Source organism: Dryobates pubescens, chromosome 2 (genome assembly GCF_014839835.1).
Source record: "Dryobates pubescens isolate bDryPub1 chromosome 2, bDryPub1.pri, whole genome shotgun sequence".
Lineage (NCBI taxonomy): Eukaryota > Metazoa > Chordata > Aves > Piciformes > Picidae > Dryobates > Dryobates pubescens.
The window spans coordinates 21,897,539-21,916,895 of NC_071613.1; the positions used below are offsets into that span (position 1 = coordinate 21,897,539).

The window sequence follows — 19,357 nt, forward strand, 5'->3', positions numbered from 1 at the left end:
GGTGACACTTTCTCCGTGGAAAACAAAAAGCAAAATTACAAACTGAGCACAGCTGAGCACAGCTAAATCAGTCAGGGACAGAGTTCCAGGGGACCTTGTGTGCCTAAGCAGCTTACGAGCCTTCTGAAAATCCCACACCTTTACATTTCATCTTCATGCAAAAGGCTGAAACATCAGCCATGTACTTTTCACACAGAAAGAAAAAAAACAATCCCTATCAATGGCTGTATCTAGGTAACAAAATCTATATTCATATTACAAAAACAATCCTCAACCACAATGTTCACATTTTGTAATGTGGGCTGTTTTATCTCATAACTCCCTTTTTATTTTAATTATGAATATTTTTATCATGTTTTCTTTTTTACTAAATTTCAAGTTGAAACTACAATTATGGTCAGATGTGTGAAAATCGCACCTCACAGTTCCAGAGACATTTTCTCTTCTGACTTTCAGATCAAATCCTCTCAGCTGACAAGTCTTAAGCAATTCTCTCTCAGCCTAGTCCCACATTTGCACTCCCTTGGAAGCAGTATGCTTGCATCCACACAGCCTCCTGTGTATTCCAAAGTCTACCTGGAGAAACTTACTAGCTTATCCTTTCTGATTCTTGGAAATGTCAAGGCAACTCTGTATCCCAAGAGCAAGCTACCGCTCACAAAACAGAAACCTGTACTGAAGCGAGGCTGACTCTGTAGAAGAAATATGTATAAGGGAAGCTTCATGATTACATTTTCACATGCAGAGTTTTTCTATCTGCAGCTGCATTTCAACTACTGTGTTTCAGTGGTCACACATTTGCTAACACCTCAGAAAAGTTCATCTGTAATGCTGTCGCTTGTAACCAGTCCAATTATCTCTGCTCATTCAACAATGAAAAACACAGTCTCCTATAAATGGCCTGGACACAAAAGTTGAACATCAGAGATAAAAAATACAGCAAGTTAAAATCTTACTCAAGAGTCCTACACAGATGAGTAAGTGGGCAGAATGTGGCCACTTAGTGTGGCATACAGGGACTAGAAGCATATCTGATCCTCATCATCAGGGCTCCCAACGTGACTATTAACATGCAGTTACGTGATGGGTATTTCAGAACACATCAAGAAACTGTATCAAGTAGACTTGACAAAAATACTATTAAGTAACAAGGCAAGACAAATTCAATCTCTTTTCACAACCTTCTGCTCTGGGGTGAGTGCTGTGGCTGCCATCAATTAGGACTTTACAGCAAGATGTAACTGAATCAGAAATGCAATTAGGAGGTTTTTGAAAGACCAACATATATAAATTCCACCAGCATATGGCATTTATTAAATGAAGAAATGGGTATGAACTGCAAAGCAGGCTACCAAGGGCACAGAGTCACTTTGGGGCCCAGAGTGTCAATACAATCTGCCAGCAAAAGCCTGGATACACCCATGGAGACATTCAAAGGGAAATGTGATCCTATCAACAGAGGAGCTCAGTTATACAAAAGGAGAGGTGTGGCTGAACCACAGCTTTTCTGATTCACATCAAGACTTTCCCAAAGTTGAGAGCTGTGTTATCTGAAGAGGATGATACAGACCCAGAACCATCAGGAAACACAGTAATTTTCACTGCCTGCTTCACCTGAGCAGTAATGTCACAGGAAAAAACCCAAGAGGGAAGAGAAGCCAAGGCAGGCTCACCAGAGTGCGTCCTGAGGTGTCCTGTGAGGGCGTCCCTCCGTCGGCAGGCGTAGCTACAGAAGGGACATTTAAACGGTTTCTCTCCAGAGTGCAGCTTGATGTGCCTCAGCAGGTTGCCCTTCTGAGTAAAAGAAGCTCCACACTGGTTACAGTGGAAGGGGCGTTCACCTGAAAGGGAAATAGCGAGGAAAGAGATGTCAAGAAACATCAGGAGATGGTGTCCATTATCCCACACTTTGTAACAGTAGCATCTTACATAGTTCCCCATTACCGTTATCAAAAGACACCTAAAGGTCAAAGGCTGTTTGTTTTGCACAGTGGCAAAAGCCTCCAACAGTGATTCGATACTTTTATTCCGAGGTGATTAATGCAGCCTCTGACTTTGCACTTCATTTTAGCATAGGTCCAGTGCACATAAGCATTTAGAACTGACCATAACAATTGGACTTGGACAGGTGTTGAGGCCTTTGCTTCAAACCAAAACTTTTGCTTACGTTATGCTTTAACTGAAATCCTTTTTAAAAGGCTGCTTTGCAGTGCTAGATTGCTATGAAGTGAATTGATGCAAGTGAAGATCAGCAAACACTGAGAATAATCTTACACCATGAAACTCTGAAATAAGCAAATTTGTGGTCTAATTAAAACTAATTGAAAATACTTGTTTGATGGAAAAAATAATTAAAGAAAAAAAAAATCACAAAAGAACACAAACTCTACACCTTGCCCTGTCCATTCATCCCATGCATTCACACACAAACATCCAAAACTTAGTTTGATGTTAATCCTTCATATTTGCCTTGGACAGTTGGGAATGGATCCATAAAACCAAATGCCCTTTTAGAAAATTATTATTACTATTTAGAGGAAAATCCCTGACAAACTCAGACAACTTTTGTGAAATATTATCAAAAGCACAGTCTATGTCAACATCTGTTGGTGCCACTCAGTGTACTGCATCATTCTTGGGCAGCCAGTCAGCTCTAATCATCTGCTTTTGTCCCACTGTGCAAATCAGTAGGGCACAAGCATATACTTGCACCGGCCACTTGTCTAAGTACTTTGCTGTGGCTGGGCTTTAGACACTGAAATGTTTTCACCAAGTAGGGCCCCAGTTCAACAAGGTCTTGAACATCAGGTTTAAGATGTAAGCAAACCCATTCATTTTTTCCATGCATCACCTATTACAGAGCCTTGGTAAAATCCTAGTGGGACTTTCTGAGGTTGAATTCACTGGCCTGAAGGACAGATCTTGTGAAAAAACAAACACACTCTGTGATCTGTCACATCTCTCAAAGCCTCTCTCAATTGCTTTAAAGAGATTACTTTCTTGCTGGACAAAATGAATGCTATGTTTTTATCAAATGTGTCTAGTGCAAAGTCTAAGATACATCCATAGATTCAGATGGAGAGAGAGAGAGGATGTGAGCTCTTAAAGATGTCCATAAGCAATTCTTGCTCCAGTGTTTTAAATCACCTGTCAGCATTACAGTTCTGCCAGGAGGGCAGCAGAAGGCAGATGTGCCATATATATGCCAAACAACTGCAACTTCCCTTTATGTGCATAAACTGGAAATAACACCTGAAATTACTGCAGATGCACTGGAGAAGATACTAAGGTTCCTACAGTCTTGCCAAAAACCATTATAGAGTAGTGATTAAAAAAATAAAAATTAAGAAATCAGAGCATAAAGCTCATCTTCAAATATGCTGAAAACAAGCTCATTGGAATTGATAAAAGGTTTGTGGTTTCCCTTTCAAACTCCCACACTATACTTAAAGGATCTGATTAACCATTATCTTAATTTATATCATTTCAAAACGTCCATAACAGAGGTATGTAAAGAGACTGCAGTTGAAAAATATATTCTTTTCTGTTTTGCTTTCATTGTCTGAGAAAACAGGCAAAACCCCTTCCTCTGACATGTTTCAGCATTCAGGAATGATTGCTTCACTTTCAGGATGACAACATTAAAGAAGATAGCGAGTTTCTTACCAAGCCTGAAGTCTTTGCTTTTACTCCTGCTGTATGTAAAACAGTTAATATGTTTTACCTGCTACATCACTCACTTATCTTCAATATTTTGGAGACCACATATGAGCAAGCATGATTCCTTGATAAACTGGCACATTAAGAGATGCTGGAAGGCTTTGGTCAGGACTTCAGATAGTCACCGTGTTCAGTGGCAAAGACATCATGAAAATACTCACTATGAAGTCCCCCATAGTCTGCTCCTTTCTTGCAACAGACAGACTCTACTACAACAGCACATTTTACCTTAAATGACCTTGGTACCTATTTAAAGCCAGCATGAATTCATTTTTCCTGCTGGCTTAATTCTGGGTAAATCGTTGCTTTGATCTGTTATACTTTTGTCCAATCACTGGATTCTTGCTCCCTGTTTTAAGCTGCAGTCTTGTGGGATGACTTAATTTTAGTCACACCTTTGTGCTATTGATTAGCAGCTTTTACATTTAGCAGAGCTAATCTGAGAGACCATTATCCAATAGAAGGCTGCACAAAAACTGTAAAGACTGAACAGTAACAAGATTTTGTTGGTTTTCTAAGAACTGTGCTGTCTGATGCCCACTCCAGATACTGACAAAATGGCCTCTTTATCACTTCAGTGTCTTAAAATGACTGTTTTTCAGTTATTTCTCCTGATGTCTTTTCCTAGTAGGTGTGTAAGCAGCTCTCCAGCATTACTATTTCATAATAACAATCTTGACAACCTCATTCTTTCCTTACTCTTCTGTGAAAACTAAAAGTTTTTACCCATGGGCTGAAATTAATCACACTTCAAACTAAACATCCACTAAACAAGAGTCTTTAAACACATTTCTTTTCCACATGACAGTCTCTGTTTTCCTGTCTTTGGAGTTGATGTCAGCACAGACATACCAGAAATTACTGACCTATGAAACAGGTGGCATACAAAACTACTAGGGGTAAGGACTATTATAAGCACAGTGTATTTTTCACCATTTATAGCTTTGCATTTACCATTTGAGTCTCTCTATGTACACTGATTTATTAAAATAAAAACTTATTCAAAAGGTAACTAAACAAACTTTTGGGTTTTCATTACTGGAGACTATGTGACTGAGACATAACTGCAAAATATTTTTAAGTATTAAACCTTTTCTCTATTTCAGAGCTAAACCAGGGCAGAAAAACCTCAAACCTTAGTGATAAAAAGAAAAAAAAAGAAAAAAAAGAGGACTGGACTTTCCAAGTAGGTAGAGGGGGAGGAAGAGCTAGCCAAACAAAAAAGATGTTTCCTTTCAACTCCAGATTTAAGACCTTAAAGCCAGACAAAACCAAGAGTGCCTAAAAAAATCCCTTTTCTCCAGCACAGGGGATTTAATTATCTAAACCTACTTCAAGAATGGACAAGGCAAGGTAAATCAGAGCTATAAAGTATTACTTTCCCCAAAGGCTTAGAAAGAGGGGCCTGTGCCAGGGAACCACCCTGATAATTAAGTTAACAAATACATAAATCCATGGGGTTTAATCATTTTACAGTTAGATAAAGTAATAATTCAAAGGTATGATTTCAAATATTTACCCCTAAAATACAGTAAAATACTGCTGAAACTTCACACTTCATTGTTTAACATGCCTTCACTACAGCTATGTCTCCTCCAGGAAAAATAATATTGAAATATTACTGCTCTTTAGCTACTTCAGTATCTAAAGTACACAAGTTAACGTGCTGTTGTGTAAACAAATTCTGAGATGAAAGGTGAAGTGGGCTAACAGAATCAGGGCTATTAGCAAGACATGGTCCTTCCATAAATATCTTTAATACATGGCAGCTGGCTGGAAACTTCATGGCATGAGCTACAAATGCTGTCTAGCTGACACAACCTGAAACCAGGTAAATGAAGTGATTTAGCTTCCTAATGATATCGTGCATATTTTACCACATATATGGCAAATGTTATTTTAAAAACTAAACAGACTCCTCTTCCTGCTTAATTGGAAGCTTCCCTGCACAATACCTCTCCTTTCCCACATTAGCACAGAAGCACTGCACAGGAGTTTCACTATGAGTTACCCTTCTTCAAATTTTATACTAGTGCAAAACAGAAATTTGTTTGGGGACAAGGAGCCTGCAGACTTTGGAACCAAGGAGACTCATATTTTCATAACCTGTGGCTAGTAGCTTTTTGAAATCAGGTGGAGTAACTCATAAGATAATTCATGAGTTCTCATTAACAGAAAGGCCTGATTATTTCTACAGTGGTACTTAAGTCTCTTCCTGCTGATGTTTTATTACCTTTATCTGAAAAACTGCAGGTTTTGAAGTCTCTTTGCAATAAAAAAGAAAGCCAAGATAAGGTCCTTTTACATATAAGAACCATGTACAGTAAGACTATATTTAACATCTGTTCTGTATGTCTAGGATCCCAGCCTTTCTTCTTTGACTTATACTTTTGATATGTGAAGGACAGTTCTGGTACTTCTCAAATAGGAGGATTTTTCCTTTTTAACCTCTAAATGCAAATTTACTATGCCCACACTGCCATCAAGGTATTTGCTCATACTAACTAATAATATTGATTTTTCACTCCTCTGTGGCAGGCTTTTTATTAATATGCAGTTAAAATGAAACATTTCTTCTGATTTATCAGATGCTGCAACTACTCTGCTCAAGGAGCTGTGCTACCAACACACTGACAGGTAGGGAATTGCCACCTGCCTTTACTCAAGCAAGACACAGAGCAGCAGGCTTTGCTCCATTTTTGTATTTATTATTAGGGGGACCTGGTGGATGTGGGGCAGGCTGTAGAGGTAGTCTACCTGGACTTCAGCAAGGCCTTTGACACCATCCCCCCATAGCAAACTCCTGGCCAAGCTGTCAGCCCGTGGCTTGGACAGCAGCACTCTGTGCTGGGGTAGGAACTGGCTGGAGGGCCGAGCCCAGAGAGTGGTGGTGAATGGTGCCACATCCAGCTGGCAGCCAGTCACTAGTGGTGTCCCCCAGGGATCAGTGCGGGGCCCCATCCTGTTCAATATCTTTACTGATGATCTGGATGAGGAGATTGAGTCCACCATTACTGGTTGATAGTAGGCCGGACATGAGCCATCAGTGTGCTCAGGTGGCCAAGAAGGCCAATGGCATCCTGGCCTGCATCAGAAAGCGTGGCCAGCAGAAGCAGGGAGATCATTCTGCCTCTGTACTCAGCACTGGTTAGGCCACACCTTGAGTACTGTGTCCAGTTCTGGGCCACTCAGTTTAAGAAGGACATTGAGACTCTTGAACGTGTCCAGAGAAGGGCAACAAAGATAGTGAGAAGTCTTGAGCACAAGCCCTGTGAGGAGAGACTGAGGGAGCTGGGGTTGTTTAGCCTGAAGGCTCAGGAGAGACCTTACTGCTCTCTACAACTACCTGAAAGGAAGTTGTAGCGAAGTGGAGGTTGGTCTCTTCTTCCAGGCAACCAGCACCAGAACAAGAGGACATGGCCTCAAGCTGCACCAGGGGAGGTTTAGGCTGGATGTTAGGAAGAAATTCTTCACAGAGAGAGTGATTGGCCATTGGAATGTGCTGCCCAGGGAGGTGGTGGAGTCACCATCCCTGGAGGTGTTAAAAAAAGGATGGGAAGTGGCACTTGAAGCCACGGTTTAGTTAGTCATGAGGTGTTGGGTTATAGGCTGGACTTGATCTCTGTGGTCTTTTCCAACCTTGTTGATTCTAGGCTCTACACCTATCTTACTGTTCTATCAGATTCACTTAAGGGGCTGCTCATCACTTGAAATCAAGGAAAACCTGCTTCCAGATAGAGCAGTTTATTATAGAACAGTAGTGACAAATCTCTCATGAAAAAATTCCTGGCAAATCCTCTGTACACAAATTTATGATCAAATTCTTCATACAGAAAAATCCTTTAAGTGAACTGGCAAAAATATCAGAAGAGCACTGTGAGTAAAATACCTCCTTATACAGAGAGGGATTAAAAAACAAAGTAAATCTAAGCTCCTGATCCATTTACTTAAGTGGAAAATGAGACTTTTAGAAAAGTTAGATTTAGGAACTTAAGCAGAAACCATAATTTCTATTAGAAGAATAAGCCAGGCAGTCCAATGGAGTTAAATGTAATATGTTATTAGGATAATTTTTTAAAAATCTGCTCCTGTTCAGTTGCTTTAAGCATAAAAGTCTTTTTCAGTGAAGGGCATGATTGGGTTTTTCCTCATTTATTAATTGCATCCCAAAAACTTGAACTCTGCACAAAAAGTGAAAAAAGAGAAGTTATTCAGAGTTCCAGTATTGCACCTGTTCAATTAAAGTGCTATGGATCTTAAAGCAGAACTTGGAAGATTTTCCTCATGGGCTCATAATGTATGTCATTTCACTGGGTTTACAGTACTAAAGCACACACATTTAAGGAGAGTTTTGAGACCCGTCTGTAGTTAGCACCCCAAAAAGCCTATAAATAACCTATGAGAAGCCCAAAGAGAGAGTGAGGCATGACTGTCCTCACTGTCATCATGACCTGTACCTGACGACTCGGCTTTGCTCTGCCACTGTCTCACTGCATCAACACAGAAAGCATTTAACCTCTGGCTGTTCTTAAAATAACGAGGATGATCAATGATCTCTAGCAGTTCCTTCCAACTCATAGCATTCTACGATTCTATGATCACAATCCTCCCTTAGAAAGAAAAACTGTTTCAGAACAAAGCAGTAACCTAATGGACTGAGTGTTACAGTAGAGAAAAACATACAATTTGCAGTGCAAGGGAGAACAACATGTCGACCTCACAGATCACAGATGCAGCAGCACAGATGTACCAGCAAATGGTTTCTGCTTCACCAAAAATGAGGAGCAAGAACGTTTTAATTCAGGCCACTAGCAGAAAGCTAAAAGAGGTAAGAAATCACTGGTGTTCCTTTTCATCACCTCAGACAAATTGGATTACTGACATTATCTTCTTCCTCTCCCCTCTCCTCAGCATCCCCAGGCACAAGCCCCTGGAGTATCCAGTGGCAATATTATGCAACCAGTCATCTCCTACAGTAACAAAAAAGTCTGATAAAGATGCTGCAATTTGGGGCATATGCTGTGGAATATCAAATTTGGATCAAAAGAAGCTGGTATGGGAAAGAAGGAAAACAAATCAAACTTGACATGCTATTGTTTTGACATGAGGACATGGCATGTGAGGGAGGGTGAGGGGGGTTACCCTGCTCACTAAAGCAGGGACTGCATCATGCTTAATTCCCACATTGAGTGTTTTATTTGTTTTCTGTCAGCAATGACAAATAAATAGAAAGGCTTTCTCTTGATACCTATGCAGATTACCAAAATGCTTCACCTGAATTTTCAGTGTTTGGATGTGTCATATGAGCAGTGCCATGGACCAGAGCATCACTTGCACCATGTGTATGAGGTGGATCCAAAGGATGAATGGGAAATCCCCAGCTTGGTCTATCATGGGAATGGGTAACTGAAAACATCAGAGGAAATGATGCTCCAGTACATAAGGATGCGATATGGAACACTAAGCTCATCTATAGCACAGATTATTTTCCCCATCCCTCTATCTGTTTAACTGAACTATCCCAGTGTGTCAGGAAAGACAACTGCTCCTCAGGGACAGATGAGTAACAGCTGGAGAAAACTGTGCTTCTCTATGTGCATAACGCAGATGATGCCATAGGGCACAGTTTCTTGCAGAGCCTTGGTCCCTGCTATAAGGAAAGCCACACTCTCATCCCATCATACATGCTAATTACAGCCTCTACTGTGGACCACAGCATTTTGTGTGATTTACACAGAATGCTGACAGGTTTTTTTTGGGAAGGAAAAAGGACTTTGATTTTTGCCAATCTAAACAACCACACTTTGGTTGTGTATGGATAAAGTGGAGAGCAAGGTGGGATTCAGCTCCCATAACACACTGAAATGGACTTTGAGAGGTAAGAATTACATACTGGTTACATGAGTTGATAAAGAATATCATCCATTTCCACTCAAGAGGGATGACCTCCCTTCCCTCCACCATTTTCCCTTGGGCTGCAAAACTAGACTACCCACAGGTCAGGGCTCATTCCATAGCTGGGGCCAGCCCGTCATGCCTGGCTGCCAAGGAAGTGGCAATATATTTTAAAATACTGCACTTTAAAAGACAGATACCAGCATGTTAAAAATACTCCTTAAAATCAAGGATGTGGAAATCGAAGCAAACTTCTCCTTCTGCTGTGGACAGCAAAGTAGCAGCATGCATTAAAAAACAAACAAACAAGGTGGGGGGAAAAATAAATCCCCCGCAAAATTTGCCAACTGGTTTACTGAGAGGAGAGCATCAAGCTGCACATTAAAAGGAATGCCATTTTGATATGCTTGAAATCATCTGTATGGAGCAATACATCACAGCTTCTCTGCTCAGATGGGAAGAGAGTCAGAGTTCTACAAGGAACAAGCAGTAGCCCGAAGGAAAAAGCTACCAGTTATGCAATTCCTACCCTGGCACCCGCATACAGCATCTTGCCTGCACGCAGCTGAGATTTGATTCTGTTGGATTTGCATGCCTTCTATAACGTGAAAAAGGGCAGCTTGTCCGTATTCAAAAGATGGGCTAGCTGTTCAGAATCTCAAAAAATGCCAACCGTTTAATTAAGTACCTACATCTAAATTTAACGGGTCTAAATTAGCTGCTCAAGTTCAAATATGTGGACTGTGATGCACCTACAATACATATGCTTAGAGATGTGCAAGAGCCAATGAAAATTTTAGGGAGGTTGAAAGCTGGGGACTCAGTCTGTTACATTCTCTCTTCTCTTTCCCTTCCCTATTAAGAGCAAGTCAAATTGTTAATCAACGTTTTGCTTCTCCAGCTAATGCTTTTCCCTTGTCATAACTGCTGTCTAAAATCATGACTGTATCATAAACAATACTGCAATGTTTTGCATTATACATTTCTGTTAAGTTATTATCAATACTGCTTATATACAGGGCATTAACTATGTAATATATATTTACTATTCCTCTCTACAGAAATTCTATTGATTTTTTTTCTCAAGAGCACAGCACTTGACTGCAAGCTATCAGGTATACAAAGGGATTACATAAAGTCTTTCTTACTTTACCTTGAACCCCCACTCTTTTTATCTTAACAGATATCTCAGCCAGTGTTAGTCTCACCCCATAAATAATAACAGAGAAAGATAAAAAAACAAAATATAAATGAACACCCACACAGCACAAAACTCAGAAAGATTTAAGTGCATATCTTAAGTTAAGCATATTTGTATCACTTTGGGTGACTTACTTGTGATTAAATCTCACAAAATTTAAGCACAAGGTTAAGTGCTTTTTTGAATCAAAGGCTCTGCTTACAGTAGACACTGTAAGACCGGAGAGCATTGTCTTCTGGCACCATCTGTACTTTTTATGGTGGTGTTGTCACTCCCATCTGAAAAGTAGTACAGATGATTACCAGCCTCTTGGGTACCCCAGTTTGTCAGATTAGCTCAAACTCTTCTGAAATTCCCTGTTTTGAACTCAATGCCTCATCTTTCAGGCCCCAAAACCCCACAGCATATTGCAAAGCTCTTGTCTGCTGCTTGAACTCTCACATCTATAAGCCTAGTAAGATGGTTTCATCTCTAAACAGGAGCAATTAAAAAAAAATACTAATAATAGGAGAATGCAAGCATTGAAAGGTGCTGCAAATATAATACGTGAATGGTGAGCAGAAGCCAAGCACTAGCCCACAAGAGCAGTTCAGGTGAGATTTCCCTGAAGGAGCTGTCATTCATTGAGCTATTAGCCCACCCTGGCATCAGGATCACCTGGAAATGAGTGCCTACTCCTGTGTTTGCCCAACACTTGCAAAGGAAGTGCAAAATCCTCAGGAAGCTACCGGTGTTGTCAATCTGTGAGCACATCCAGGGGAAGACTATCTAAGCCTCACCTTAAAGACTTGAAAGCCTTGCACACGCACACACAAACACGCTCTCACACACACATGCCATAGAATGACTCTCACCACCTTTCCCCTGGTCAAGACAAGTTCCAGACTTTTGTGACATTTTTAAGAATCAAAGGCTGGAAACCAAAAGAAGCATCGTGCTTGCCAGAAACAGCATCACAAGAATTTGGGGAGAAGGAAAAGAACCAAAACAATGAAGCCCATCTTTCCCCTCCCAGCCTCCTGCTACCCCATGAATGAAAAGAGAAAAGAGAAAAGAATTGTCAGGTAATATCAACATCAGACGCCACAGGCAGGCATCGGATTTCTTTCAGCTGCTTACCAGTGTGGCTCCTCTTATGTACCATTAGCACATTGGGCCCAATGCAAACCATGCCACAGACGTCACATTTCAGTTTACCATTCGGAAGCCGGATTCCTCCCTCGCTTGATAGCTCCTGGATCTTTCTGTTATCCACCATCTCGTTACTCTCAGCGAGGGGTTCTTCCAGGCTGCTTCCTTCATCATGAGCCCTGATCTCATCTTCCTGACTCAGGAGCTTCCTGTCACATTCCTCATCACTTTGCATTTCTAGCTTTACTGAATTTGCTGAAATAAAAATAAAATAAAATAAAAATTAAAAACTTATATTTTTCTAAGTTCCCAATAGCTAATTTAATTATAATTTTCTACTATTATCAATATTAAAACATAGCCTTGAAGCTCAAACCAACATGAAGGCCTCATGGTGGTGACGGCAGAACAATTTATAATCGTGTACTTTTTCAAGGCTTTTTTTCTTACTTTCCTAATTTCTATCCCTATTTGACATTCAGAAACTAAGGTGTGGTGTGATCCAGAGACCTACCAAAAGCAGCAGGCTTAAGAACTGACCTCCTGCTCCTCAACTTGAAACACAGGAGCTCCCTGACTTTCAAGGAGCCCAAGTCATAAGAGCAAAGTCCATAGCCACAGCTGCTTCTTCCAGGTATCTGGTGCACCAAGACACAGGGTTTCAAAAGACAGAGCACTGAACTACCACAGCTCACAGAAAGAAGCACTCTGCAGACAGGATTGTTCAAGACACAGGGACCTAGTGAAGGCGGGCTTGTGGGCTGTGTCAGTAACCTCCAAATCACCCTGCCTGCATGGGCAGGTTTCCTGACAGAGGAGAGACTAGACTTTGGATGCGACTCCACTGCTTTTTTGCTACCATCTTCTGATACAGGTAAACAGGATGCTGCTGAGTCAAACAGGTCTGAAGCAAGACCTGTGCTGCTGGCTAACTTTATCTGCAAGCGAAGTAAGCGCAGCTTAAAATCTTTTTTATCTGCCTGGTTAGATGTATGGGCTCACCACTGATTTTTGTGATCCTCACACCACAGGACAAACCACCTCTAATTATCAAGGGCTTTTGGGATCAGCAAATCTTTCAAGAAAATTAATGCATCAGGCTTTTTCACATCGAGGTGTCAGTGCAGGGGTGATTAATCACCAGATACCCCCATTTCAATGCCTCAATGAATGGTCAAAACTGCTGAAAGGGCTGTCCCAGAGTCACACTCTCCATCCATACTGCCAGCCAGAAGGCAAGCTCACGTGTCTGCTTCCCTAAGCCTTGATCCTGCTGAGGGGTTTAAAAAAGAGGTGATTCAGCCTTCATATCTAAGCAGTCTTTGACCTCTGTACTAAGGCCATTAGCATGAGTGCCAGTGGCAGCAGAGCACCTGGAGAGCAAAAGCATACCTTCAGCCTGGTCAGTGTCTCCAAACCTTGGCTTGGAGATCTCCAGAGCAGCTGCCCATGGGGCCCTGTCTGAACCCAACAAAACAGGAGTAAACGTGTCTGATCACTGTGGGCATCTCAAAGAGTCAGCCTGGAAATGAACAAATCTTACTACATGGATTTCCTCCTCCATCCTCCTTTCTCCACCCTCCCTATGATTTACAGTTAAAGAAAACACAAGACTCAGATTCTGATGTTGATGTTGCAACTCTAAGTCACTGCTGTTACTTCTTGGCAAAGCATAATGAACGGGGTAAAGGCACCTGAGACCAAACAGTGGTACAATGTTGCTTTTTAATCATAAAATTGTTGAAACATGTCTTCCACTATTCATCAGGGCACTAATGGAAGGTAAGAAATGAAAGTACTATTACGGCAAAGCACATCGAGAGCAATGACACAGCCAGATCAGATCACAGCAGACTAATGTCAGCACCAGCACTGCCACCGAAACACTATCTAACTACAAAATACTTGAGGGCAAAATATTTGACTCACAGAGATGTATTTAATGTTTATGAAAAGAAATATGAGCACAGACTGAGCTTGTCCATGACCTGGCCCAAGCTGATGCCCAAGCCTGGGCACAGGATGGTTGTCCTCACCCAGTCCTACACCCAGTGTGGTGGAAGAATGCAGTCCCCTGGGGACAGCTCTCTGCTCCACAGTGCTAATTCTGGTACTAACAGCACACACAGGAAAATACATGGAGGAAAGCAACCTCTTGGTGACCATGACAAAGACACTCTAAACTATATGTAATTGCCAATCACCCCCAAGGATAAGGTATAGTTTTCTTAATAACTTCCTTCTGTGGGGTCACCATCACCTCAATGAGGTAAGAAAGGCAGAGAAAGGTAACAGGAGGTTGTTTTGCATGGTGAGCATGTTGGGGCTTGGCCTACTACAGTAGCAGGAGAAGCAAAGGGAAGCCATCTCATGCTTGTGCAGAGCTCAAGGTACAGTGAGTGGCACACCAACCACCAGCCTCATGACCAGGAAAGATGCACGCTTGGTGGAGGGGCTGGCAGAGTGGGAGATCTGCCCAGTCCGTGGGCTGGCAGGGAAAAAGCTGAGGTTCTAGTCCCACCTCCCTGTGGAAAGCACATGTTGGTGATTTATGAACAGGCCACTTTCAGAGCTAAGGAATGGCAGTTCCCTCTAATAATAGCATCCTTTTGGAGTATTCAGCAAGTCTGAGAATGAAGCCTGAATAAATGGTTTGCTGTCTTCAGGAGCAGGATTTAATACTCTTGGCCACACAAGTAGCTAGGGTTCAGCCAGAAATAGTGTCCTGTGCTCCTCACCTAAAATCCTGGGTGGCTGCCACAAGCCTGCACACTCTCCATGCACAGTAATGCATGAAATAACCCCAAAACCTCATACCAATTGTGTATATTTACACATACTTACAAGAAATATAGAAAGTCTTGTATCTTACGTGTTGTCTCATGCATATACATTTTTGTCTCTATTTCTCTGACATGAAATAATAAACACTCAACTGTAATAAGTGCTGAGCACCATGTTTCCCATTCAAGTCTGTGGACCTCCGCCTTCTCAGCACATATGAAAGCCTGGCTGCAAGAGCTCACAAACTGGAAGATCACTTGCTTCATCTTGCACTCTCATTTCTTTATGCCGAATGATGGCTTTCACCCAAAAGGATAAACAGCACAACAAAATGGAGCCAGCCCTCTACTGAAACACAACCGTCCCAAACTCACAGTGCCTCACAATGCCTGCAAACACAGCTCACAAACCCCAAGTAGTTTATGTTGCATCTTTCATAATATGCCAGCTAATATGCAAACCTGTGCAGGCTTTTAACTCTCCTTATTTCCCTCACCTTCATACACACACAGAGCACTGTCATGGCCAATTTCAAAAACCCTCAGCAAGTTCTTGTTGCTGCATGAAGGGTTTCTTCAGCTGGGACTAGTTGCAGGTCTCCAAGGAGTGATGCACCGGTGCAGCAGGGATCTCCTCAGCTCATTGTGTGGGCTTTGCTAATCAGGTCATCTCTGCTACCTTACATCATATATATTAGGCTTATGTTGTAGCCTGCATACAAACAGGTGCTTAAATTGCAGCTTGTTTTTCATGTTCTCAGCCACCCTTTGAAACTACAAGAATTTTGTGGCACTGTCTTTCTTTTCACCTACAGCCATAGATTCAGAGTCCACAATGAACTCTGCTGCAAAGAAAAAGCCAAAAGTATTCAAGGGATGTTTATGGCTACCCTGCGTTGTACACAAGTCTCCACGTCAAATTTCACCCTGGGTTCCCTCGCTGTTCTCACTCACACACTTGCTAAAAGCGGCAGGCTTTCTCATTCCTTGGCAGAACAAAGCATAAATAAGTAAATGGAAAAAAAATTTAAACTTTTTGGCACTTTTCCTAAAAATCACAGCAAAAGAGATAGCAGGGATAAGCTAATCCAGCTCGCTGCAAAAACATGACATTGAAGTTAAACCATTTCCCTCCAGTTAATAAAAACTCCTTCCACTTTTTCCCAGTCCAGGACAACACCTCACAAGAAAAGAGATTCAAGCAGCCACAAAACTTTCTACCTGTGAACATGAAGCTAATGGCACATATTCACCAGACCACACAGCAATGCTTCTTTCTTTTTTCTTCCTTTTTCTCTTTTCTCTCCCCCAGAGCACCAACCAGCTGATCCTGAATCACACTTTATCCTGAGTGGCCAAATTGAATATAATTATTGTTAATGTCTCATAAGTGCTAATTAAACTGCAATTCCCTGTTAAACAGCATTTTGGCAAGTTCTCAGTACCAAAATATTTCCTTCACCCACAAATTAGCATACCTACAAACCAGAATTTGGAAGATCCACCTAAGAAAAATATTCCTAGTATTTCACCCTCTGTCATGGAAATTTTTTTTCCTCTCAAAAGAGAGCTCTGGGGGCAAAAACACCCTCCTGTCTTTCTGAGAGATAGGATGCCAGATGGGGTGTACATTAAAGCATTGGCCACCTTTTTCCTTGAGAAAGCAAGCTAGACTGCAATTCCCACTGCCAAACAATAACAAAATCTTCTGTCCAACACAACAGGGAACAAGACTGTGCCCCCTGCTTCCTCCACTGTCTGCTGTCCTAGGTTGTTTCTTATTTTATCTATGGCCTTAGAAAACCAGACTGGCCACTGTCACCAAGGGTTTGTGGTTTCCAGCTAGAGGTTAGCCTTTCCTGGCAGTGGCCGCACATCACCAGCCTCTTCCTGCTGCCCCTGGTGCAGCAGAAAAAGCAAGCCTGACCCCTCGAGCCCTCCCACGCCTCTTCCCCTACCCCTCTTCTCTTGCCAGCAGGAAATGAAGCTTTGGCCCAGCTTCAGATCCTCATCCTTGAGGAGGCAAAATTCAAACCTCCGCCCCCAAAGAGCCTTGGGGTGACTCTGTGGGTGAACACAGAGAAGGACGTTTGCTGTTAATGTGGACACAATGTGTTCTCTAACCAAACTCATCTAATAATAGGAGGCAGGTAGTGCATTAGCTCTCCCAGATTGCTGCTGCAGATTCTCTGTTCAGAACACAATATAATGCAATATTCAAAGCCTGGATAATGTGTATGTCTTTACCGTAGAATACAAAGAAATTGTTACTTCCCTCTAGAAAAAGACCAAGCTCTGAACACTGCAGCACAGTGACAGTCAGCTACAGTACAACCTTCTGCATATTGTCTTGTCAGCGGTCAGTGACACCATCTATTTTAATCATGAACCTCTTCGAGGTAGTGGATTAATGACATTGCTAATTGGCAGCTAAAGACAAAGAGAAAATGACCCAGCTTCTCCCATGTTTTGAACCTGGGTACCTATTCTTTTACACATCCCAAGACTAGTCTAATACAAAGTGTTTCTACACAAAAAAGAGCGACAGAGATGAAGAAGGGCCTAGAGAACAAGTCTTATGAAAGGCACCTGAGGGAATTAGGGCTGTTTAGTCTGAAGAAAAGAAGGCTGAGGGGAGACCCCACTGCTCTCTACAACTACCTGAAGGGAGGTTGTCATGAGGTGGGTGTTTGTCTCCTCTCTCAAGTAACTAGTGATAGAACAAGAAGAAATGGCCTCAAGCTGCACCAGGGGAAGTTTAGGCAGGACATTGGTGGCAAGGGGGTGCGGGGGGGAGGGAATAAAAAAAAAATAAATCACTGAAAGGGTTGTCAGGAATTGGAACAGGCCGCCCAAGGAGGTGGTTGAGTCACCATCCCTGGATATATTTAAAAGCCATTTAGATGCAGTACATGGGGATATGGCTTCATGGTGGACTTGGTAGGGTAGGGTAAATGGTCGGACTCAATGATCTTGAAGGTCTTTTCCAACCTAAATGATTCTATACTATTAAACACCCTGTTTCTATACTATTAAAAACATTGAGTTGATTGTAAGACTCGGAAACACAAAACAGTAAATGTTTTGTAAAATAAAAGAGTGGGGGGAGAACTCTTTCATCTTGGTAGATTTTGAAAATTCAAGACAAGGAATGCCAAAAGCTGCAAACAATGAGCCCTAACTCTTGTTCAGCCTAAGAGCACTCTGGTAGCAAAAAAGGGTCCTTAAGGAGGGTGTTTACACCACTCCACAAGTGTAGTGAGACTTTGAGGCATGTATAAACATACCTTCCATCTGGAATAATAGAAAGAGGTCTTAGTGAGAAGAAAACTTAATATTTGAGTTTCTTATTGCTAGTAGAATTGATCTCCTAATTAATGAGGGTTTTCAAGTCCATTTTGGCTTAATTATGAGCTATTAAATGTGTAAACAAGGGAGCACTAACAAATCTTTCCTTTTAAAAAAGGCAGGCATACCAAGGGTGAGAATGCCAGCTGAGAAGCGACAGAATGAGGCAAGGAATCTGCTCTGTTGTCACCTCACAGCCACAAAGCACTTGGCAAACAGGCTGCCATTGAAAATATAATTTCCAGCTAATCTGTTTTAGTTCCTAAGAAACAAAGAGGCCTCCTCCTTATCCTTGTGCTGGGCTGGTGTGAAGCAGGTATTGCTCCAAAGTTGAGGAAAAAGGAGCGTCAAGTCTGTTCAAGGTACTGGCAGTGCATCTGCTGCTTTGTGGTTGATAACCATGATCTTCAGGAGAAAGGAAGAGGTCTCTTAAACAACACCTGTAGGTAATGCTGCTCTAACAAGACTGTAATGGAAAATGTTTCAGTTGGGGGTTAGAAAGGTATATTTCAAGGGAGCCAGTTCTGCTTTCAGAGAACACTGAGGCTTTCAGAAGGCTTAGAGAGAAGTGAAGCTGTGTCTGGATGGAACAAATGAGGGTGAATGTCACCTGCAAAGTACAGGGAATTACCCAACTCCTTTCTCGAGTCAAGCAACAAAAGCTTAAGCAGGGCCTCTCAGATTACACATGGGCATCCCCATTGCTGGGTGTCAAATTTATTTAGTGCAAGCTGCCAAAGATTTAGCTCTTGGCCACTGAGCATGAGCAAATTTTAGATGGTGACACAATGTTGTCATGGTGACCTCGGCAGAGTTATGTCCATTCGCAACAGTCAAATCAAACCAAGTATTTAATAACTAATAAAAATAAGGAGGGAAAGATTTAGAAGCTCTGTACTGAGTCCTTTTCTGCATGCTACAAGCGGGATTCTTCAAGCCCACATGGAGGTGGTTAATACGCCAGAAATTCAGTGAGAAATGATCAGCTTATTTAGGCATCTTTGGAAATTGCTTGTTTTCACATTGAAGAATCTCAGTTTAAGCCTGATACCTCTGAAGTCAATTTAAATTCTTGCTAAATGCAACAGAATACTTACTTCATATCTTCTGGAGGTGGTGTGTGCAGTAAGTGTAGACTAACAGGTCTGTTACACCCAAGTTTAGTTTAAATTAGGATGTAGTTGCATAGCTAAGCCAAGCTTCAGTCAGGTTTTAGCTGACAAACTGTGCTTGCCATCCTCTTGTTCCCTACTCCTTCCATCTTTTGTGTTGGTATCAG

General features: G+C 41.7%; 1 protein-coding gene across 9 annotated transcripts in view; it reads right to left on the reverse strand.

Annotated features, from left to right (window-relative positions):
* Positions 1-19,357, reverse strand: part of IKZF2 (IKAROS family zinc finger 2) — a 116,164-nt gene that overhangs the window by 40,919 nt on the left and 55,888 nt on the right. For 6 of the 9 annotated variants that reach the window (XM_054171778.1, XM_054171761.1, XM_054171773.1 and 3 more), the window contains 2 exons: positions 11,936-12,202; positions 1,674-1,841 (listed from right to left, as the gene is read on the reverse strand). In XM_054171778.1, coding sequence (XP_054027753.1) covers positions 1,674-1,841; positions 11,936-12,182 — 415 coding nt within the window. In that variant the 5' untranslated portion in view covers positions 12,183-12,202. The remainder of the gene's footprint in view (positions 1-1,673; positions 1,842-11,935; positions 12,203-19,357) is intronic. The other 3 variants (XM_054171754.1, XM_054171745.1, XM_054171784.1) reach the window with 2 other exon arrangements.